At 42.9% G+C, this 24252-nt stretch overlaps 1 protein-coding gene across 1 annotated transcript; it reads right to left on the reverse strand.

Moving 5' to 3' along the window:
* Nucleotides 1–242: 242 nt before the first annotated feature.
* LOC139838221 (uncharacterized) lies at nt 243–22813 on the reverse strand. Its single transcript, XM_071827604.1, has 4 exons — nt 22736–22813; nt 3372–3704; nt 925–1350; nt 243–842 (listed from the first exon to the last, which is right to left on the reverse strand). Exons 1-4 carry the CDS (start codon nt 22811–22813, stop codon nt 243–245), a joined length of 1437 nt encoding a protein of 478 aa, XP_071683705.1.
* Between the last annotated feature and the right edge of the window lie 1439 nt (nt 22814–24252).

Genomic DNA, 24252 nt, shown 5'->3' on the forward strand with positions numbered 1-24252 from the left:
CGTAATCATTCATAGCTACTACGAATGGTAGTTCATAAAACGATGCTTCCTAGCTACTACGAATTGCAGTTTATCATAACGGGGTCATTCAACACACGGGGATCGAAAAGGGGTTCGAGAAACAGGACATTATTGGGGGGTTCTTCTTCTTCACTTCTTCTTCACTTCTTCACTTCTTCTCAGATAGTGGTGTTGCCTCTGGCTTCTCACATTGCGTCTGCCCACTCTTGCTTCTTCACCTTCTAGATATCATTGTCACCTGCGTCAACGCCATGACTAGTCTCTACTTCATCAAAAGTGACAACATCTTCGAAGAACTCATCCTCGCCCCAACCTAAGATCCAGTTGTGAAGAATGCAGCAACTAAGGACCAGCTTTACCTGAGTGTCAAACGTGTGGACCGGTTTCTGGTCAAGGACCTTGAACCTGTTCTTCAATGCAGCAAAGGCCCTCTCAATCATGACTCTAAGGCTTGAGTGTCTGAGATTGAACAACTCTCTCGCATTCAGAGGTCGGTGCTTCGCAGAGAACTCGTTGAGGTGGTACCTTGTTTTCCTGAAGGGAGGTAGAATTCTAGGTCGGCATGCATATCCAGCATCTCCAAGGTAGAACTTACCGTCAGGGATTTGCAACCCATCAGGCCTTGACAAGCTGTCGGCCAGGATGCTCGCATCATGAGCTGAACTCTCCCACCCAGCAAGCACGTAGGTGAACCTCATATCGAAATCCACAACTGCTAGCACGTTCTGGCTGGTGTAGTGCTTCCTCCCGCGGAATGTTGCAGACATTGATCTCGGTACCTTTGTAGTGACATGAGTACCATCAATAGCCCCAATGCAATCCTGTAAAAAAAATTAGCACACAGTCATGTTTCTGACAGCACCACACATCTGATAGGTAGAAGGAACATGATTTTGTACTCACCCTGAAATAGGGGAACCACCTGTAGCTGTTCTTGATCTTGGTTGGTGTGTTCATTGATGCTGGCTTGATCATTTTACCTCTGACCTCCCCAATTGCGTACAAGACCTGCTGGAAGTACCGAGAGATAGTCTCTGTGGATCGCCTGAATGTGTTATGGATGACTCTGAACCTCTGGTTATGACCGACGGCATGAAGAAACATTGCGACTTGTTCGTCGACAGTTGTGTGGATGCTATCAGTCAGCAGTCCTCTACCCCTAAACGTTTTCACAAGTGCATAGAAATGAGCTCTTCTCATCCGTAGCATCTGGATAGCCTCTACATCGTTGCAGTTGTAGATGTTGTTTAGGTTGGCAATCCTCTCCTTATCTCGTTGTAACATAGGTCCGTAAATCACACGAGGATAAGCAACATGCCTAACTGCTCTCTTGTGCATCATTAGGATCCAGACTTGTATGCAAATGATGAGTGCTATGGTGTGATGCACAAGCTGGAGCTGGTCGGTCTACTCAAACAAGATCTATGCATTATGAACGGTCTTGTCGAACCCAACCAGTTCTACGAACATGAATCTAGCACTACAGTAGAGCAGATGAGTTTCCCCTTACCCCCATCATGGCGGACGAAGGACACGGCCGAAAGCCGTCGTAGATGTGCGCAGCTCCGCCGCGGCTGGAGAAGAGGACCCTGGTCCGACGCCGGAGACCGAAGGGAGATGCGCGCTGCCAGATATGGGTCGCCGCCGCCGCCATCGATGCGAATTTTAGGGGAAGGGAAAATTTGAGAGGGGACTAATGGAGAGCGTAACCGAAGAGGGAGGTTACCCCTACCTTTGTCGCGCAACGCCGCTGGGATTTCGGCTTCTCCCGCCATGCCGAGGCGGAGCTCCCGCGCGAACGGTGTTGTCGATTTTCGTCTCGTCAAGGCCTGGCCCTGGAGAAACTGTCAAACCGGGTGTTCCTCCGGGGCCTGTCCCAGGGGTGCTTAAAACCCCGTGCTATGCAAGAACACAAGTGTGCCCAGGGAACCAAATGACCCAAAAAAATTTGGGCCGATGCAAGCCAAGGGGCGCCCAGACAACCAAACGCGCCCTTAATTACCCACGTTGGAACATCGATGGATCTGTTTGTCGGTGGTCACATATCCGTCATGCACGCTTTATAAAGGGCAGTGCTAGCCCTCGGTCGCCCGATCTGGGTAGAAAATTGGTTGCTCCGTGCCACTGGATCCCGGTCCGACGTCCAAAAAACAGCCACAACAATGTTTACATTTACCTCCTCTAGTTTTCTAAAATTAACCCGCGATCTAGTGCCACTTCACTGAAACTGTAGGGTCATACTACTTCGGCCGTGACCATCCCAATATTTATGTTAAATATGCCACCGTGAAGTTATTGGCCTATCAAAGAGACAATTACAACAAAAGTCCTCACCCTCTTGTACCAAAAAATTACCCCATTACAACATAATCGTTCCAATATTTGTAAAGAAGTAGGGTTTTCTATCTCCGTGCCCTCGGGTCCTTAGTTGTGCTCAGTTTTCCCCAGCTCGTTAGTTTTTCCTCAGTTTTCCCTTCCCTCTAGTTTGAAACCCCTCACAGACGCTGGAATGGCCGGTTGCCGTCTGGTCAGAGGCCTTGACCGTTAATCTGACGGGTGGGGCTGCACAGGGGCAGTTCCTCCCTGACCGTCTCGTGCTGACGGGTAGGGTCAGGAGACACGTCGGAGCAGCCATCCATCTATCACTGACGTGTGGGCCGTTTTATTGCCCTTTATTTCCTGATTGTATACGCGGTGCTGCCAATGACAAATGGGGCCGCTCTATAGGGCTGCCGCAGCCAATGACCAGTGGGGTTGTGTATTTTTCAGGAAAAAACATATATTGTCGCTTTGTGGGGCTGCCGCAGCCAATGACCAGTGGGGTGAATCTTATGCTAAACATGGCTGAAACCTAGTGTTGTGTATCTCATTAGAGCATCTCCACCGGCAGCCCCCAAAGAGTCGCCGGCAGGGGCGCCGACACTGCCATATGGGGGGCGCCGGCACATCATCCTCTATTTGGGGATGCTGCTCCCACACCGGCGCCCCCCATACGCCAGCCCCGATAGATTTTGAAATTTAAAAACCAAAATTCATACGAAATTTATACAAAAGTAGCTTGAAATTAAACATAACTAAAACTTAAACCTAATCCTGATCTACTGGTCGTCGGTTGGGGCGCTCGACGGCTCTGCCTCGTCGTCGTTATTTTCCATTGCCGCCTGCGTCCGTGCCCGCTTCTCCTCCCTTGCTTCTCACATCTGGCGGTGGAGCATGGCGGCCGGCATCGCAGGGGCTTGCCGGCGGCAATGTCCCCGCGCTTCCAGCCTTTCACAAGAAGCTTCCATCTCGGCGCGCCTCGCCTGCTGGCGGGCGAACGCCTCGTAGTGACGATGAGCGTTGAGCTCTACGAGCTTCTGTCGCTCCGCCTCCACGAGGTGGCATCCCGCCTCCTCCGTGGCTGCTCGCTGGCGCGAGATCTCCAGGACATGCTCGAGATTTGCATCGTTGACGAACTCGCGCTCCTCCTCCTTCAACTGCTGGTATCGTTGCGCGTTCAGCGGCGCGAGGATCGCCGCCTGCTCCGAGTGGGCGGGAGCCTGCGGCGGCTCGCCCGACTGCGATGCCTCCTCCGCCGCCTCTGCTTCCGTGTCTGCGACGTAGGCCTCGTGCCACGCCGCGAACCGTGGGTCCTCGTCCTCGTCGGAGCTGTACTCCGCGTCGGCTTGCGGCTCTGGCTCCGGCTACGGTGGTGGTGGAGGCAGCGCACGGCCGTTGAGGCCAAGCATCGAGTAGGTGTTCTTCAGACAGCGCGGCATTTTGATGTGGAGAGGAGAGAATGGAGTGGCGGTGGTGGAGATGACAGGAGAGAATGGAGCGGTGGTGGTGGACGGCGTACGTACTATATAGCGGTGGCAACTACCCACATTTACGGCGACTGGACGCCGCGTGGCCAGTCGCTGCCCTCGTGGCCACCTCGGTTTACGCGTGGGAGACCATTAAACGCCGACGACCAACCTTCACGCGTCGCGGCCGATGCGAACCGTCGCGTCCTCTCGCTGACAAGGCGCCCCCACCAGCAATATAGTGAAAGTGCATGGAGCCCCCATGTGTGGTTTTGGTAATTAATGACAATCCCTATGGACTAATGTTTGCATTGAGTTATATTTGTAGGAGTTGTTCATAGGCAATTCTTGAACCATATGTTGGCTTCAAGGTTGCAATAAGAAGAATTTGATGAAGGATATCAAGTGTCAAGTATGTCTTGAATATGAAGATGAAGTGAGCCCTCAAGTTACTTCAAGACATCAACATGTTTGTATTAGGTTGCAATAAGAAGAAATTGATGAAGGATATCAAGTGTCAAGTATGTCTTGAAGATGAAGATGAAGTGAGCCCTCAAGTTACTTCAAGACATCAATATGATGAAGAATGAAGAATGAAGTGCAAGTTCAAGATGAGCCAACTCGAAGAGTTCATAAGCTTGAAGCTTGCCATGGAGAAATGAAGTGCAAGTTCAAGATGAGACATCTCGAAGAGATCCTTTGCTTGAGTCTTGCCATCCATATGGTGATCATGGATATGTGAAGATGCGCCGAAGAAGAAGCTCTCCCATGGTGGATTATGGGGGAGCAATCCACATGGTGGTCATGGTTATGTGAAGATGCGCCGAAGAAGAAGCTCTCCCATGGTGGATTATGGGGGAGCAATCCACAAGACTTCGTCAAGCAAGCACAAGCAAGAAAGGCGTTCCATCTTGTTGAGGTCAAGATCGTCGTCATCGAGCTCAAGTGGAATGCGCAAGTATAAGGTTTGCTCTTGATAGGGTTTCTTTCTCACCGGTCTCATAGTGTAGTTGGAGACCGGTTTATAGTTTAGTTGCCGTACTATCAAGAGGGCTCTCGAGTGAGTAACTCGATCGTATCGTTCGGAGAGAGCTCAAACCTTTGCATCCTTGCATCATCTTTCTTGGTTGTTATTTGGACCTTATCCATGTGATGTTTTAGAGCTTGTGCTTATTCTAATGACAAGTTCTAGTTCATCGAAAACGGATTTCGCATAGATCACTTGTTGCGTTTTCGAGTTTGATTCATCATCTTTCTTGGTTGTTATTTGGATCTTATCCATGTGATGATTTAGAGCTTGTGCTTATTCTCATGACAAGCTCTAGTTCATCAAGAATGGTTTTTGAACGGGCAACTTGTTGCATTTTCGAGATTGGAGGTTTTACCGGTATGTCTTTTTTAGATAGGTCAAACCTTTCATCATTTGTTTCTATCCTACCTTGTTGGACTATGATGGTTTCCTGCTTGATCTTGTAGAGCTTGTTCCTAGCTTCAAAACAAGCCCAAGATCATCAAAATCGGAGTCCGGATGCTAAAGTTATGCCCGTTTTAGTTTTGGTGTTTCTGCAGTTTTCTGGGGGGGCGGATAATCCGGCCCGAATAGCCAATTCCGGGCAAATATCCGGCCCGAGTCCAGGGGCGATTTCGGGGGGCGGATTTTGCGGCCTGGGAGGCCCCAAACGGTCATATTTCGTTGGGAGGGGGTATATAAGACCCCCTTCTTTCTCCTTGGGCTGGTTGGTTCACTTTCTCTCTCTCTCCTCCATTGTTGTACTTCAAAGCTTGCCCTAGTTCTTGATTCCTCCCATGATTCTTGCATATTCTTGAGGGAAAAGAGAGAGGAGATCTAGATCTACATTTCTACCAATCAAATCCATCTCTTTGTGAGTGGAACTCTCTAGATCTTGATCTTGGTGTTCTTTGTGAATTCCTTTGTTCTTCCTCTCTTATTCCCCCAATAGCTTTTGTAGCTTTGTTGGAATTTGAGAGAGAAGGACTTGAGCATCTTTGTGGTGTTCTTGCCATTGCATTTGGTGCATCGGTTTGAGTTCTCCACGGTGATTCGTGGAGGTGAAAGCAAGAAGGTTGTTACTCTTGGGTTCTTGGAACCCTAGACGGATTCTAGGCCTTTGTGGCATCTTAGTGGTGTTCTTGGGGACTCCAATTAAGTTGTGGAGAATCTTCAAGGGCAAGGCCTTTGTGGCATCTTAGTGGTGTTCTTGGGGACTCCAATTAAGTTGTGGAGAATCTTCAAGGGCAAGGTCTTTGTGGCATCTTAGTGGTGTTCTTGGGGACTCCAATTAAGTTGTGGAGAATCTTCAAGGGCAAGGCCTTTGTGGCATCTTAGTGGTGTTCTTGGGGACTCCAATTAAGTTGTGGAGAATCTACAAGGGCAAGGCCTTTGTGGCAATTTATTGGGAGCCTCCAATTAAGTTGTGGAGATAGCCCCAAGCTTTGTGCGGGTTCGGTGACCTTCCTAAGGTCCCATAGTGGATCGAGGACATCCCTTTTGGTGGGAATTCTCGAGGAGAATACGGTGGCCCTCGTGCATTTGGAGTGACTTGTCCTCCACACCGCTCCAACGGAGAGTAACACTCGCAAGAGTGTGAACTTCAGGCTACATCGTTGTCTCCGCGTCACTTCGGTTATTCCTATACCCGAGCTCTTTACTTATGCACTTTACTTTGTGATAGCCATCGTGCTTGAAGTTATATATATATCTTGCTATCACATAAGTTGCTTGTCTTGCTTAGCATAAGTTGTTGGTGCACATAGGTGAACCATAGTTTATAGGCTTTGGGCTTGACAAAGTAAACGCTAGTTTTATTCCGCATTTGTTAAGCCCATCTCGTAAAAGTTTTAAATCGCCTATTCACCCCCCCCCTCTAGGCGACATCCATGTCCTTTCAATTGGTATCAGAGCAAGGTCTCTCATTCTTAGGCTTCACCGCCTTGAGAGTAAAGATGTCGGTTAGGGTATTAGATCACAATAACTTGTTTATATTTGATGGCACAAATTATGATCTTTGGAAAATTTATGTGCTTAATATTTTGAGGGGTATTTCCCCGAACATGGAGCAATTTCTTGACATGGGTTTTTCTTCTCCTAAGGATCCCCAAAATTTATCTTATGAGGAGAAGAAAAACTCTTGTCTCGATGCTCTTGCTTCTCATGTGTTTTCCATTGTTGTGAGCAATGTAGTTACTTCATCAATCATGCCTTTTGGGAGCGCTCATGAATTATGGACAAAGCTTCAAGATAAATATGATGTGTCCATTATTATTGAGGACGATTGTATTGCTTCCACTTCCGGCCGTGATGAGTTCTCATCTTCATCCACTTCACCAAAGTGTGGTAAGACACAAGGTAATGATATGGTGAGTGGTGATGAAAATTGCAATGTTGATATTGAGCTTACTATTGATGATTCTTCATCTCTATCTCATTGCAATGCTTCATCTTTGGACTTAAACACATCTAGCACTAGAAATGATTTACATGCTTGTGTTGATAGTCCTTGCATATCATGTGTAAGTTGCTTGAATAAATTTCATAATGATATGCTTGATTTGTCTTGTGGCCATGATAAAAATGATTCTATTTCCTCTAGTTGTTGTGTGTCTAAGAATGTAGAGGAAACCAAAGATTCTATTGGTCAAGACAAGATCTTGAAAGGGGCCTCAAGTAACTCCTCATCTTTATCTCACGGTCCTCATATATGCCTTATGGCCAAGGGTTCCACGGTACCTCCTACCATGGAACCTAATATGTCTCGTGGTGATAAGGATGAGGATGGATATGAAGAAGAGGATTGGGTTGTCTCTCTACGCGATAAGGGTAAGAGCGTATTCAAGGTTATTTGCAAAGATAAAATTGCTAGCACTCACTTCTTTGAAATCTTGACTACCGCTATTGAGAGCCAAAAACTTATTTGGATGCATGAGAACACCATTGATAAAAAGGGTGCTTTTGAACAAAAGTATGCCAATGATGTAGTATCCCTAAAGAATGATCTTGAAGAAGAACAAGAGACCATAGCCTCTCTTGAAGAGCAACTTGAAACCCTTGAAGTGTCTCAAAATGAAATAGTTTCTAAACTCACTAAGGAAAGAGACCATGCTAAAGCTCAAGTAAAAATGCTTAAAAAGGAAAATCCCAAAGTTGGTGTTGGTCATGATAAACTTGTTAAGGATCTAGATGATCTAGACAAGGACCACAAGGTCTTGGAGAGCGAACACTCTATCCTCACCAAGTCCCATGAACAACTTCAAGCTTCTTATTTAAAAGAGCATGCTATGTTACCCTCTCTTCTTAATATGTCTTGTGATGATGCTTGTGCTACTAACTCTACTTCTTGTGAAGCATCTATCTTGAAGGAGAATGTTGAGCTAAGGGCTCAACTTGATTTGCTAACTTGCAATTATGGGAAATTGGAAGAAAATCATGGAAAGCTTTCTCGCTCCCATGAGGATCTTCTAGCCTCTCATGATAGGCTAAAGTTAGCTCATGAGGCTATCATATCTAAGGCAACACCTTGTGAGCCTCATGTGGATACTAGCACTACTACTCAAAATGCTATATTGCCATGTGCTAGTCCTAGTAATTCATCCACTCATAATATTGCTAAATCTTGTGATGAATTATCTTCCTTGCCTTGTTGCTCTAACAATGAAGATTCTACTTCCTCTAGTACTTGTTTTGTTACTAACCATGTAGAGGAAATCAAAGATCTCAAGGCCCAAGTCACTTCTTTGAAGAATGACTTGGTAAAGGGTCATGAAGGGAAATGCAAACTTGACACGATGTTGAGTATGCAACAATCCCCCAATGACAAGAGTGGACTTGGATTCAAATCCAACAACAAGAACAAGTCCAAGAACAACAACAAGAAGAAGGGCCAAGTACAAGTCAAAGACCCGGCTAAGATTGTTTGCTTCAAGTGCAATATTGAAGGGCACCATGTTAGATCTTGCCCTTTGAAGAAGAAGCAAAAAGGGAAGCGGCCTCAAGCTCAAACTTATATTCAACCTCAAGTTGAAGAAATGCCACTTCCCAAGAAGAAACAAGCCAATGCTCCCATTGTGGAGAAATCTAGTGAGAAGAAGGAGAAGAAAAGAACTTGCTACATATGTCGTGAGAAGGGCCACATCTCCTCCTTTTGCACTATTGGTACCTCATCCAACTCTATCACCGTTGATGATGTTTATTCTCTTCGTAAGGATGAGGGTGGCAATGTGTTTGCCAAATTTGTTGGTGCTCAAAGTGGTGTCAAGAAAAGAACCATTTGGGTTGCCAAGCCTATTGTGACTAACCTCTTAGGACCCAACTTAGTTGGGGACCAACAATCCAAAACTTGATCAATAGGTGCTTGTTGGAGGGCATTGGAGACTTGGCTACATCATGAAGAATTAAGGGACCTTCATCATTTATATTATCTCAAGCCAAGTCTTTTGATTATCTTGCTTCTATCATATATCCAATGTTCCTCCTTGCGGTAACTTGTGCTCAACTCATTTATTTTGAGAGTTACTCGCCCCTTAGCATGTGTTAGTTTTGTTCCTAACATGTGTTTGTATATGTTGTGCTTCCTACTTGATTTTCTTGAGAAATCAAGTCTATGCATGTTGGGTTGCACACCATGTATTTGTATTTGTGTTGGAGCCACTTTGCATCTTGTTGTATCTTATATGGCTCTTATGAGCGATTAATGGACTATCCCATTTTGGGGGAGTGATATTCCTTTGGGAATTTCATGATCCTAACAATGTGTGTACATGAGGAATATCACTTAGAATTGATATTTCAAGATTATCTAGTCTCTATGTGGTATGTCAACTTCATGAGAAATTCAAATTCTAATGTCCATTAATATCTCTAGTTGGATCTTATTTGCCTCTTGTGAAATTAAATTCCTTATCACATTATGGGGGAGTAATAAGCTTTGTGCATATTACAAGCCTAGAAAATGTGAACATTTGAGGTTGTGTCACATAGAATTGATACCGTAAGTTATCTCTCTCCTATGTGGCATGTTTGCTCAAACAAGCTCCAATTTGCTTAAATGGCTTCATTGCTAATATCTTTGTGGATCTTATTTGTGAAAGTTTTTCTTGGCATGGTTTGTCACAACGTGTCCCTCAATACACTTTTGGGAAACCATGTGCTTCAAGTCATTCTATTAATTGCTTTGCATGTTGGCATGAATGCTATTAATTGCTTTGCATGTTGGTATGACTAATTGAAGCTATCAAGAAACTCTCTTTGCATGATGGTTAACTCTTATCTTTTACCATATGCTTTATTCGTTGTAAATATGATCTTATGTATACTTACAAACTACCACCGGGAAATATTTCCTAATACCTCTTGTCCTAGGACAAGTGGTAATCATTATGAGGTAGATATTTATTGATCATATCTACATGGGCTCTTGTGTTTAAATTGCCTTATTCATTGCCATGAATTTGTTGTGCTTTGACTCCCATGTGTCTTCCTTGCATCTCATGGATCTAATTTGTCTATTCAAACTTTCTTAGCATTTTTAGTAGATATAGGTAGCTTGATGATCCTAGTTTTGTGCATTTTGTATCCATATTCTAAATCCTAGATAATGCACTAATCTTGGGGGAGCTCTCCTATATTTGTTATAATGCTTAATCTTCTCTTGATCATTATCAAAAATTTGGTTTTGGGAGACATAAATTTTCTTTTTGGTACTTTGTGCCATCATAAAAAGTGTCGAGGGTTTGGTTTATTTGTTGGAACCTTGCTCTCTTGGGAGTTGGTTATCTCATTCCTTTGTGCTTAGGCTTAATTAGCTTCTTATAATGAGATAAGTCTTTGGAGTCAATCTTGTGTTGATTTGATTCTTTGATATAATTTGGGCAACCATTGTCTCTTGATTTATTTGGTGTTTTGTCCAAATTGTATCTTCCTTTGGTTCTTGAAAGTATTGTGCATGCATATTTAATATATGTATATCTTATGGCATGTGTCACTTTAATTTCTTTGATCCAATATATAGGGTAAACTCCATCAAATCCTAATTTGGCTAAGATGTGCATGAAATTCAATTTCATATCTATATGCACATAGAATTGTGGAGTTTGTCCTATATGTTGTAGTGTGTCTAACTACTTCGGACCCAATTAGTTTGGGGACCATTTTGGACTTACCTTTGTGTTAGGTACAATGGATATGCATTGAATGCTTGTCTCACTCTTGGAAAGAAGTGGTGACTCAATGGTAACTTGAGGCAAGCTAGGATGGTCAACGAACACATATCTACTACATCCACACCAATGCTATCTTGGTAACAAGTATCTTCTCATGCATACTTTTCTTGTATCCAACCTTATGGTTGCATTTTGGCATGAATCTCTTGATTTGCAAATGTTGTGCTTCTTGCAAAAGTCTTAATGAAACCTCTTTATTGTGAATGTGAGTAATTTGAGATGAGTGCATTTGTTGGGAAGTATTTTAAATCATGCTCATGATTCATCCATCCCAACTATGCCTATCTAGAAATTTTATTGAATATCAATTCCTCAAGGCTCTCACATGTGCAATATAGATGAAAGTGCAAATTTAGTTACTTCTCTTGGTATCCTTGTTTGTGATACTTGTTGCCTTTCTCAAATGCATCCCAACTATCTTCTATCCCTTGTTGATATTTGTGATGTATTTTAGTTGTTTGTGGTTGAAGTTCATGAATGTACAATAAGATAAAATTGAGCCTTTGGCCATGCTATTAAGCAAAAATTCTTATTGTTATATTGCATGACTTCGTCTTGGATATCATATTTTTTTCTTGCGTATCTATTTTGTGTGTGCATGTTTCTTTGTGGATAAATATCTTTGTGATATTGCCCACTTAGAGAAACTTATACACATAAGAGATGATACATCTCCTTTTGATATCTTATTTATTTATTGCTTGTTGATTGGTCATGCTAAGCAATATAATTCATTGAAGACTATGATGATGCTTTTTGCTCATCCTTGTAATAGTCTTATAATATGCTTTATCATTCCTTTCACATATCCTCTTGGTTGAGCCTTTTTATTATGGTGCCTCTTACTTGTTTCTCAACTATTTGTTTGTTGCAAGTGTTAAGTTTTTTTTTCTATCTATGATCTATTGCAATTTTTTGTGTTTTAAATGGTAATGAGGGAGTGAGGATTCCATGTTATGCATATTTTATTCAAATGCAACATTTTATTTTATGCATGTACCTTGGGGAGCTTCCTCATTTGATTTAGAGCACTATCTTGTGGTGATCATTAGAGTTTGATTCACTTGGTATCTTTTGTTTTTGAATGATATTATGGGAGTGATGATTCCATGTTTGTGCACTTTATACTCCAATGCAAATTGTCTAGTTTTGTGCACAAACCTTGGGGATCTTCCTCATATTATTTAGAGCAATCTTCTTGATCTTATCATAATATCTATCTTTCTTTTGGTATCCTTGATGCGTGTGGTTGGCACGTCCGTTGGGAACCCCAAGAGGAAGGTGTGATGCGCACAGCGGCAAGTTTCCCTCAGTAAGAAACCAAGGTTTAATCGGACCAGTAGGAGTCAAGAAGCACGTTGAAGGTTGATGGCGGCGAGATGTAGTGCGGCGCAACACCAGTGATTCCGGCGCCAACGTGGAACCTGCACAACACAACCAAAGTACTTTGCCCCAACGAAACAGTGAGGTTGTCAATCTCACCGGCTTGCTGTAACAAAGAGTTAACCGTATTGTGTGGAAGATGATTGTTTGCAGAAAACAGTAGAACAAGTATTGCAGTAGATTGTATTTCAGTAAAGAGAATTGGACCGGGGTCCACAGTTCACTAGAGGTGTCTCTCCCATAAGACGAACAGCATGTTGGGTGAACAAATTACAGTTGGGCAATTGACAAATAAAGAGAGCATGACCATGCACATACATATCATGATGAGTATAGTGAGATTTAATTGGGCATTACGACAAAGTACATAGACCGTCATCCAACTGCATCTATGCCTAAAAAGTCCACCTTCAGGTTATCATCCGAACCCCCTCCAGTATTAAGTTGCTAACAACAGACAATTGCATTAAGTATTGCGCGTAATGTAACTAGTGACTACATCCTTGAACATAGCACTAATGTTTTATCCCTAGTGGCAACAGCACATCCATAACCTTAGAGGTTCTTGTCACTCCTCCAGATTCACGGAGACATGAACCCACTATCGAGCATAAATACTCCCTCTTGGAGTTACTAGCATCAACTTGGCCAGAGCATCTACTAATAACGGAGAGCATGCAAGATCATAAACAACACATAGATATAACTTTGATAATCAACATAACAAGTATTCTCTATTCATCGGATCCCAACAAACGCAACATATAGAATTACAGATAGATGATCTTGATCATGTTAGGCAGCTCACAAGATCCGACAATGATAGCACAATGGGGAGAAGACAACCATCTAGCTACTGCTATGGACCCATAGTCCAGGGGTAGACTACTCACACATCACACCGGAGGCGACCATGGCGGCGTAGAGTCCTCTCGGGAGATGATTCCCCTCTCCGGCAGGGTGCCGGAGGCGATCTCTGGATCCCCGAGATGGGATCGGCGTTGGCGGCGTCTCCGGAAGGTTTTCCGTATCGTGGCTCTCGGTGCGGGGTTTCGTCACGGAGACTTTTTATAGGCGGAAGGGCAGGTCAAGAGGCGGCACGGGGCCCCACACCACGGGGCCGCGCGGCCAAGGGGGCCGCGCCGCCCTAGGGTGTGGCCCCTCCGTGGCCCCTCTTCGTCTCTCCTTCGGACTTCGGAAGCTTCGTGAGAAAATAGGCCCTGGGCTTTGATTTCGTCCAATTCCGAGAATATTTCCTTACTAGGATTTCTGAAACCAAAAACAGCAGAAACAAAGAATCGGCACTTCGGCATCTTGTTAATAGGTTAGTTCCAGAAAATGCACGAATATGACATAAAGTGTGCATAAAACATGTAGATAACATCAATAATGTGGCATGGAACATAAGAAATTATCGATACGTCGGAGACGTATCAGCATCCCCAAGCTTAGTTCTGCTCGTCCCGAGCAGGTAAACGATAACACGGATAATTTACGGAGTGACATGCCATCATAATCTTGATCATACTATTTGTAAAGCATATGTAGTGAATGCAGCGATCGAAACAATGTATATGACATGAGTAAACAAGTGAATCATATAGCAAAGACTTTTCATGAATAGCACTTCAAGACAAGCATCAATAAGTCTTGCATAAGAGTTAACTCATAAAGCAATAATTCAAAGTAAAGGCATTGAAGCAACACAAAAGAAGATTAAGTTTCAGCGGTTGCTTTCAACTTGTAACATGTATATCTCATGGATATTGTCAACATAGAGTAATATAATAAGTGCAATAAGCAAATATGTAGGAATCAATGCACAGTTCACACAAGTGTTTGCTTCTTGAGGTGGAGAGAGATAGGTGAACTGACTCAACATTGAAAGTAAAAGAATAGTCCTCCATAGAGGAAAAGCATCGATTGCTATATTTGTGCTAGAGCTTTGATTTTGAAAACATGAAACAATTTTGTCAACGGTAGTAATAAAGCATATGCATCATGTAAATTATATCTTATAAGTTGCAAGCCTCATGCATAGCGTACTAATAGTGCCCGCACCTTGTCCTAATTAGCTTGGACTACCGGGTCATCACAATGCATTGTTTTTACCAAGTGTCACAAAGGGGTACCTCTATGCCGCCTGTACAAAGGTCTAAGGAGAAAGCTCGCATTGGATTTCTCGCTATTGATTATTCTTCAACTTAGACATCCATACCGGGACAACATAGACAACAGATAATGGACTCCTCTTTTATGCATAAGCATATACCAACAATTAATAATTTTCTCATTTGAGATTTGAGGATTGTTGTCCAAAACTGAAACTTCCACCATGGAGCATGGCTTTAGTTAGCGGCCCAATGTTCTTCTCTAACATATGCATGCTTAACCATATGGTGGTAGATCTCTCTTACTTCAGATAAGACGGACATGCATAGCAACTCACATGAAATTCAACAATGAAAAGTTGATGGCGTCCCCAGTGAACATGGTTATCGCACAACAAGCAACTTAATAAGAGATAAAGTGCATAATTACATATTCAATACCACAATAGTTTTTAAGCTATTTGTCCCATGAGCTATATATTGCAAAGGTGAATGATGGAATTTTAAAGGTAGCACTCAAGCAATTTACTTTGGAATGGCGGGAAAATACCATGTAGTATAGGTAGGTATGGTGGACACAAATGGCATAGTGGTTGGCTCAAGTATTTTGGATGCATGAGAAGTATTCCCTCTCGATACAAGGTTTAGGCTAGCAAGGTTTATTTGAAACAAACACAAGGATGAACCGGTGCAGCAAAACTCACATAAAAGACATATTGAAAACATTATAAGACTCTACACCGTCTTCCTTGTTGTTCAAACTCAAAACTAGAAATTATCTAGACCTTAGAGAAACCAAATATGCAAACCAAATTTTAGCATGCTCTATGTATTTCTTCATTAATGGGTGCAAAGCATATGATGCAAGAGCTTAATCATGAGCACAACAATTGCCAAGTATCACATTACCCAAGACATTTATAGCAATTACTACATGTATCATTTTCCAATTCCAACCATATAACAATTTAACGAAGGAGAAACTTCGCCATGAATACTATGAGTAGAAACCAAGGACATACTTGTCCATATGCTACAGCAGAGCGTGTCTCTCTCCCATAAAGTGAATGCTAGGATCCATTTTATTCAAACAAAACAAAAAACAAAAACAAACCGACGCTCCAAGAAAAAGCACATAAGATGTGATGGAATAAAAATATAGTTTCAGGGGAGGAACACGATAATGTTGTCGATGAAGAAGGGGATGCCTTGGGCATCCCCAAGCTTAGACGCTTGAGTCTTCTTAGAATATGCAGGGGTGAACCACCGGGTGCATCCCCAAGCTTAGAGCTTTCACTCTCCTTGATCATGTTGCATCATACTCCTCTCTTGATCCTTGAAAACTTCCTCCACACCAAACTCGAAACAACTCATTAGAGGGTTAGTGCACAATATAAATTGACATATTCGGAGGTGACACAATCATTCTTAACACTTCTGGACATTGCATAATGCTACTGGACATTAATGGATCAAAGAAATTCATCCAACATAGCGAAAGAGGCAATGCGAAATAAAAGGCAGAATCTGTCAAAACAGAACAGTTCGTATTGACGAATTTTAAAATGGCACCAGACTTGCTCAAATGAAAATGCTCAAATTGAATGAAAGTTGCGTACATATCTGAGGATCATGCACGTAAATTGGCTTAATTTTCTGAGCTACCTACAGGGAGGTGGACTCAGATTCGTGACAGCAAAGAAATCTGGAACTGTGCAGTAATCCAAATCTAGTACTTACTTTTCTATCAACGGCTTAACTTGGCACAACAAAACACAAAACTAAGATAAGGAGAGGTTGCTACAGTAGTAAACAACTTCCAAGACACAAAATAAGAACAAAGTACTGTAGGTAAAAACATGGGTTGTCTCCCATAAGCGCTTTTCTTTAACGCCTTTCAGCTAGGCGCAGAAAGTGTGTATCAAGTATTATCAAGAGACGAAGTGTCAACATTACCTTGGGCTTTACCCTTACCTTTCTTATTGTTTTTCTTTCCCTTTGGTTTAGGAAATGTATGAGTTTCCCCCGGTATAGAGGTGAATTTCAGAGTGCCTTCTCCAACATCAATGACTGCTCCCAATAGTTTCAGCAGGGATCTTCCGAGTGTGAGTTTTCCTGTTTCAACAACAAGATAATCAATGGATATTGTTCTTCCAAGAATGGTTGTATGCACACCTGCGGCTATTCCTTTAGGAATTATAGTAGAGTTATCAATGAGAGTTATTTCTTCTCCTCCTTCCTCGACTCCCCAAAGTTTCAAATATTTATAAATACTTTCAGGCATAAGGCAAAATTCATACATAATATCACAGTAGGCGTGGAGAGTTCGATCACCGATGACAATTTTAACAGCAGGATCCCACATTGAGAGTTTAGAGTTCACTAAGACTTGTTCAAGACGATTACGAACGTGGCAATAATTATCATTCAAGTGAGATGTACTTATCTCGAGATTATTTAATCTACTATAAATGCTAGTGAGGACTGAATCAAAGTTATTAGCTGAATCATGTGATGCAACCAACTTCTTTATGGCATTAAAAGCTTGATCCCCATTGCAATGAAGGAAATCTCCTCCCACTAAAGTATCCAAAGCATATCTATAGCGAACCATAAGACCAAAATAAAAATTACTGAGGAGCAAACTTAGAGTCATTTGAGGTTCAGTTTTACGATAAGAAGTAAAAATTCTAGACCAAGCATCCTTAAAACTCTCCTCATCCCCTTGTTTAAAAGTGAAGACTAATTCTTCAGGCGAAGAAGTAACAGGTTCAGAGCTAGACATGGTAACAAAAGTAACTAATTTTTTTTTGTATTTTAATATAGAGTGCAAGACAATAAAGCAAACTAGATAAAGTAAATGCAAGTAAACTAAATTTTTTTGTGTTTTAGATATAGCAAACAAGATAGCAAATAAAGTAAAACTAGCAACTAATTTTTTTGTATTTTGATTTAGTGCAGCAAACAAAGTAGTAAATAAAACTAAGCAAGACAAAAACAAAGTAAAGAGATTGAGAAGTGGAGACTCCCCTTGCAGCGTGTCTTGATCTCCCAACAACGGCGCCAGAAATTTGCTTGATGCGTGTGGTTGGCACGTCCGTTGGGAACCCCAAGAGGAAGGTGTGATGCGCACAGCGGCAAGTTTCCCTCAGTAAGAAACCAAGGTTTAATCGGACCAGTAGGAGTCAAGAAGAACGTTGAAGGTTGATGGCGGCGAGATGTAGTGCGGCGCAACACCAGTGATTCCGGCGCCAACGTGGAACCTGCACAACACAACCAAAGTACTTTGCCCCAACGAAACAGTGAGGTTGTCAATCTCACCAGCTTGCTGTAACAAAGAGTTAACCGTATTGTGTGGAAGATGATTGTTTGCAGAAAACAGTAGAACAAGTATTGCAGTAGATTGTATTTCAGTAAAGAGAATTGGACCGGGGTCCACAGTTCACTAGAGGTGTCTCTCCCATAAGACGAACAACATGTTGGGTGAACAAATTACAGTTGGGCAATTGACAAATAAAGAGAGCATGACCATGCACATACATATCATGATGAGTATAGTGAGATTTAATTGGGCATTACGACAAAGTACATATACCGTCATCCAACTGCATCTATGCCTAAAAAGTCCACCTTCAGGTTATCATCCGAACCCCCTCCAGTATTAAGTTGCTAACAACAGACAATTGCATTAAGTATTGCGCGTAATGTAACTAGTGACTACATCCTTGAACATAGCACTAATGTTTTATCCCTAGTGGCAACAGCACATCCATAACCTTAGAGGTTCTTGTCACTCCTCCAGATTCACAGAGACATGAACCCACTATCGAGCATAAATACTCCCTCTTGGAGTTACTAGCATCAACTTGGCCAGAGCATCTACTAATAACGGAGAGCATGCAAGATCATAAACAACACATAGATATAACTTTGATAATCAACATAACAAGTATTCTCTATTCATCGGATCCCAACAAACGCAACATATAGAATTACGGATAGATGATCTTGATCATGTTAGGCAGCTCACAAGATCCGACAATGATAGCACAATGGGGAGAAGACAACCATCTAGCTACTGCTATGGACCCATAGTCCAGGGGTAGACTACTCACACATCACACCGGAGGCGACCATGGCGGCGTAGAGTCCTCCGGGAGATGATTCCCCTCTCCGGCAGGGTGCCGGAGGCGATCTCCTGGATCCCCCGAGATGGGATCGGCGTTGGCGGCGTCTCTGGAAGGTTTTCCGTATCGTGGCTCTCGGTACTGGGGGTTTCGTCACGGAGACTTTTTATAGGCGGAAGGGCAGGTCAAGAGGCGGCACGGGGGCCCCACACCACAGGGCCGCGCGGCCAAGGGGGGGCCGCGCCGCCCTAGGGTGTGGCCCCTCCGTGGCCCCTCTTCGTCTCTCCTTCGGACTTCTGGAAGCTTCGTGAGAAAATAGGCCCCTGGGCTTTGATTTCGTCCAATTCCGAGAATATTTCCTTACTAGGATTTCTGAAACCAAAAACAGTGACAAAGAATCGGCACTTCGGCATCTTGTTAATAGGTTAGTTCCAGAAAATGCACGAATATGACATAAAGTGTGCATAAAACATGTAGATAACATCAATAATGTGGCATGGAACATAAGAAATTATCGATACGTCGGAGACGTATCAATCCTCTTTGTGGTTCATTTGGTTGCTTGCTTCATTTGTTGAAGCTTCTTGACTTTGTTATCTTTTTGCAATCTTTGATCCTATCTATAGTGTGATTCCTTTCGAATATTCGTCATTGGATATGTGCATTTGATTCCACTCAAATTATGAGAAATGCACACGCTATGGAGGAACTCTCACTATATTGGCCTCCTAAATTTTTCACCCATTTCGGCAATTGGTGCCAATGGGGGAGAAGTTTGGAGGGTTTAAGGGAATTTGGTTATGTCTTTGCTTTGTGCTTAAGCATGTGCCTTTATTGCATTGCATCTTGTTGCTTTGCATAGTTGAATATTTAGAGGAAACTCCACTAGGCTTTGAATGCCAATATATGCAATGAAAGTCAAGATCATTCACACATGCATATATTATGGGGGAGTTTGCTCTATATATTCAACTTATTTGTTACTTAAATTCCTTATATAAACCCTCTCAAAGAGATTGTCATCAATTACCAAAATGGGGGAGATTGAAAGTGCATGGAGCCCCCATGTGTGGTTTTGGTAATTAATGACAATCCCTATGGACTAATGTTTGCATTGAGTTATATTTGTAGGAGTTGTTCATAGGCAATTCTTGAACCATATGTTGGCTTCAAGGTTGCAATAAGAAGAATTTGATGAAGGATATCAAGTGTCAAGTATGTCTTGAATATGAAGATGAAGTGAGCCCTCAAGTTACTTCAAGACATCAACATATTTGTATTAGGTTGCAATAAGAAGAAATTGATGAAGGATATCAAGTGTCAAGTATGTCTTGAAGATGAAGATGAAGTGAGCCCTCAAGTTACTTCAAGACATCAATATGACGAAGAATGAAGAATGAAGTGCAAGTTCAAGATGAGCCAACTCGAAGAGTTCATAAGCTTGAAGCTTGCCATGGAGAAATGAAGTGCAAGTTCAAGATGAGCCATCTCGAAGAGATCCTTTGCTTGAGTCTTGCCATCCATATGGTGATCATGGATATGTGAAGATGCGCCGAAGAAGAAGCTCTCCCATGGTGGATTATGGGGGAGCAATCCACATGGTGGTCATGGTTATGTGAAGATGCGCCGAAGAAGAAGCTCTCCCATGGTGGATTATGGGGGAGCAATCCACAAGACTTCGTCAAGCAAGCACAAGCAAGAAAGGCGTTCCATCTTGTTGAGGTCAAGATCGTCGTCATCGAGCTCAAGTGGAATGCGCAAGTATAAGGTTTGCTCTTGATAGGGTTTCTTTCTCACCGGTCTCATAGTGTAGTTGGAGACCGGTTTATAGTTTAGTTGCCGTACTATCAAGAGGGCTCTCGAGTGAGTAACTCGGTCGTATCGTTCGGAGAGAGCTCAAACCTTTGCAGCCTTGCATCATCTTTCTTGGTTGTTATTTGGACCTTATCCATGTGATGTTTTAGAGCTTGTGCTTATTCTCATGACAAGTTCTAGTTCATCGAAAACGGATTTCGCATAGATCACTTGTTGCGTTTTCGAGTTTGATTCATCATCTTTCTTGGTTGTTATTTGGATCTTATCCATGTGATGATTTAGAGCTTGTGCTTATTCTCATGACAAGCTCCAGTTCATCAAGAATGGTTTTTGAACGGGCAACTTGTTGCATTTTCGAGATTGGAGGTTTTACCGGTATGTCTTTTTTAGATAGGTCAAACCTTTCATCATTTGTTTCTATCCTCCCTTGTTGGACTATGATGGTTTCCTGCATGATCTTGTAGAGCTTGTTCCTAGCTTCAAAACAAGCCCAAGATCATCAAAATCGGAGTCCGGATGCTAAAGTTATGCCCGTTTTAGTTTTGGTGTTTCTGCAGTTTTCTGGGGGGGCGGATAATCCGGCCCGAATGGCCAATTCCGGGCAAATATCCGGCCAAATATCCGGCCCGAGTCCAGGGGCGATTTCGGGGGCGGATAATCCGGCCCGGGGGCGGATTTTCCGGCCTGGGAGGCCCCAAACGGTCATATTTCGTTGGGAGGGGGTATATAAGACCCCCTTCTTTCTCCTTGGGCTGGTTGGTTCACTTTCTCTCTCCCCCCTCCATTGTTGCACTTAAAAGCTTGCCCTAGTTCTTGATTCCTCCCATGATTCTTGCATATTCTTGAGGGAAAAGAGAGAGGAGATCTAGATCTACATTTCTACCAATCAAATCCATCTCTTTGTGAGTGGAACTCTCTAGATCTTGATCTTGGTGTTCTTTGTGAATTCCTTTGTTCTTCCTCTCTTATTCCCCCAATATCTTTTGTAGCTTTATTGGAATTTGAGAGAGAAGGACTTGAGCATCTTTGTGGTGTTCTTGCCATTGCATTTGGTGCATCGGTTTGAGTTCTCCACGGTGATTCGTGGAGGTGAAAGCAAGAAGGTTGTTACTCTTGGGTTCTTGGAACCCTAGACGGATTCTAGGCCTTTGTGGCATCTTAGTGGTGTTCTTGGGGACTCCAATTAAGTTGTGGAGAATCTTCAAGGGCAAGGCCTTTGTGGCATCTTAGTGGTGTTCTTGGGGACTCCAATTAAGTTGTGGAGAATCTTCAAGGGCAAGGCCTTTGTGGCATCTTAGTGGTGTTCTTGGGGACTCCAATTAAGTTGTGGAGAATCTTCAAGGGCAAGGCCTTTGTGGCATCTTAGTGGTGTTCTTGGGGACTCCAATTAAGTTGTGGAGAATCTTCAAGGGCAAGGCCTTTGTGGCAATTTATTGGGAGCCTCCAATTAAGTTGTGGAGATAGCCCCAAGTTTTGTGCGGGTTCGGTGACCTTCCTAAGGTCCCATAGTGGATCGAGGACATCCCTTTTGGTGGGAATTCTCGAGGAGAATACGGTGGCCCTCGTGCATTTGGAGTGACTTGTCCTCCACACCGCTCCAACGGAGAGTAGCACTCGCAAGAGTGTGAACTTCGGGCTACATCGTTGTCTCCGCGTCACTTCGGTTATTCCTATACCCGAGCTCTTTACTTATGCACTTTACTTTGTGATAGCCATCGTGCTTGAAGTTATATATATATCTTGCTATCACATAAGTTGCTTGTCTTGCTTAGCATAAGTTGTTGGTGCACATAGGTGAACCATAGTTTATAGGCTTTGGGCTTGACAAAGTAAACGCTAGTTTTATTCCGCATTTGTTAAGCCCATCTCGTAAAAGTTTTAAATTGCCTATTCACCCCCCTCTAGGCGACATCCGTGTCCTTTCATATAGTACTGTATTTTGGTGTGGCTCTAACCATGTATTTTGGCATACAATTTCCTAGTTGTGCTAAGTAATGCACACGATAATTTTAGCATGCATGAACATCTTATAAAAGTGAAGGGATCCCAAAAGTGAAAGCATGTACTAGCCTCTCGGATCAAATACATATCAATATTCCCCATCAAGTTGGGATAGAATTCAAATCATACATACGGATGTACATGGACACATCGAGAAAGTGGTGATGCTTTTTTGAGACGGAGGTAGTAATTCGAACAATTTTATCCCAATTTGAAATTGAAAATTACAAGTTTATCATAATTTATCCCAATTTGCGGCATCGAACACGGCCGCGCAGTGATGGGCTAGAAGGGCCGGGACGACGGGCGGCTGAGGGGTGGTCATCTGCGCCATCCGCAAACTTGGACATGGAGGAAGGCTGGATCTGCGGCTTCGCAACCACTCTTGGCACCTCCGCCGTCTTGGTGTACTTCATCAGCGACGGATCTGAGGAGGTCTAGATCGGCGGCTTCGCAGCGCGGTTGTAGACGATGGCTTCAATCGTCTTGGCATCGATTCGCACGACCACCGTTGCAGCGATGTTGCAGGCGATGTCTTCAATGTTCTTAGCATCGATGACCACTGTCGGCACGGCCGCCGTCTTGGTGTTCTTCATCAGCAACATATCTAAGAAGAGAAACGAAAGTGAGACAGAGAGAGACATTTGAACTATTTCTAAGGGTTAGATCCTCACCGACACTCTTAGATCCACGCTGCCGCACGCACGGTTAGATTCGCGCCGCCGCACGCACGCTGCAGTTCCGCGCTGCCGCGGCCGCCAGAGTAAGAGAGGAAATAGGAGAGAGGAAGATGCGACTAGACTATGCATCTGCCAGGGTTGGTAGGTATGTGCTATGCTCTTCTCTCCGTATGCGTCCATCGAGGTAGAGAGAGATATATAGGCCTTCCGAGCATAAATGATCCAACGATACAAGCTTACGTTGAGCTATCAACCAACCAAGATCCGTGTGACATACATCTCGACCAATCAGAGATCAGCCAGTGAGTCCAAGTGAGGAAAACTGAGTAGAACTAAGAGGGGGAAAAGTGAGGAAATGTTTATTTGAAGGACAAAACTGAGTAGGACTGAGTAAAACAAGTGGACCCAGAGGGGGAAAACTAAGTAAAACTAAGTAAAACAGGGGCACCCAAATAATAAAGGGAGTAAGGGAAATTGAAGCTTTTGGCATAAAAATTGTTAGATTGTGTTATTTGAACAATATAGTACATTTTGGCCGACGTGATATTGTTTGCAATTCAAAGATACACAAGTGTGACGAATTTGGACTCATTTGGACAAAGTTTGTAAGCATAGTGGGTATTTGGGAGGTGTGTTGAGTAGAAATCATGCATCTTCATATCTAGTAGCTCATGGACTAGGAAGTGGTTTTGGGAAAAACTACATATCTCTATATTTCCTTTTCCATTATTTTTTCTCTAGGTTGTAGGTAACATTACAAGACTCCATGGGAAGGTTACACCATGTTTTAAATTATTTTGAATTAAACTAAACCCAAAACTATATTTTTTGAGTTTAGTCACTTAGAAAATAATAAATGTGGCTTAACCCTAAGCAATAACACATACATTATTGTGATCATTCAACATACAAAGGGATCCCCAATATAAATTGTTCATACAAAGGGAACCCCAATACACAGGGACCCCCAATATAAATTGTTCATACAGAGGGATCCCCAATACAAATTGGTCATAAAAAGGGATCCCCAATACAAAGGGATCATACAAATTCAAATTAATTGTTCAAATCTTTCTCTTGCTCCTGGTGTGAC

This window comes from Lolium perenne, chromosome 3, assembly GCF_019359855.2.
Source record: "Lolium perenne isolate Kyuss_39 chromosome 3, Kyuss_2.0, whole genome shotgun sequence".
NCBI lineage: Eukaryota > Viridiplantae > Streptophyta > Magnoliopsida > Poales > Poaceae > Lolium > Lolium perenne.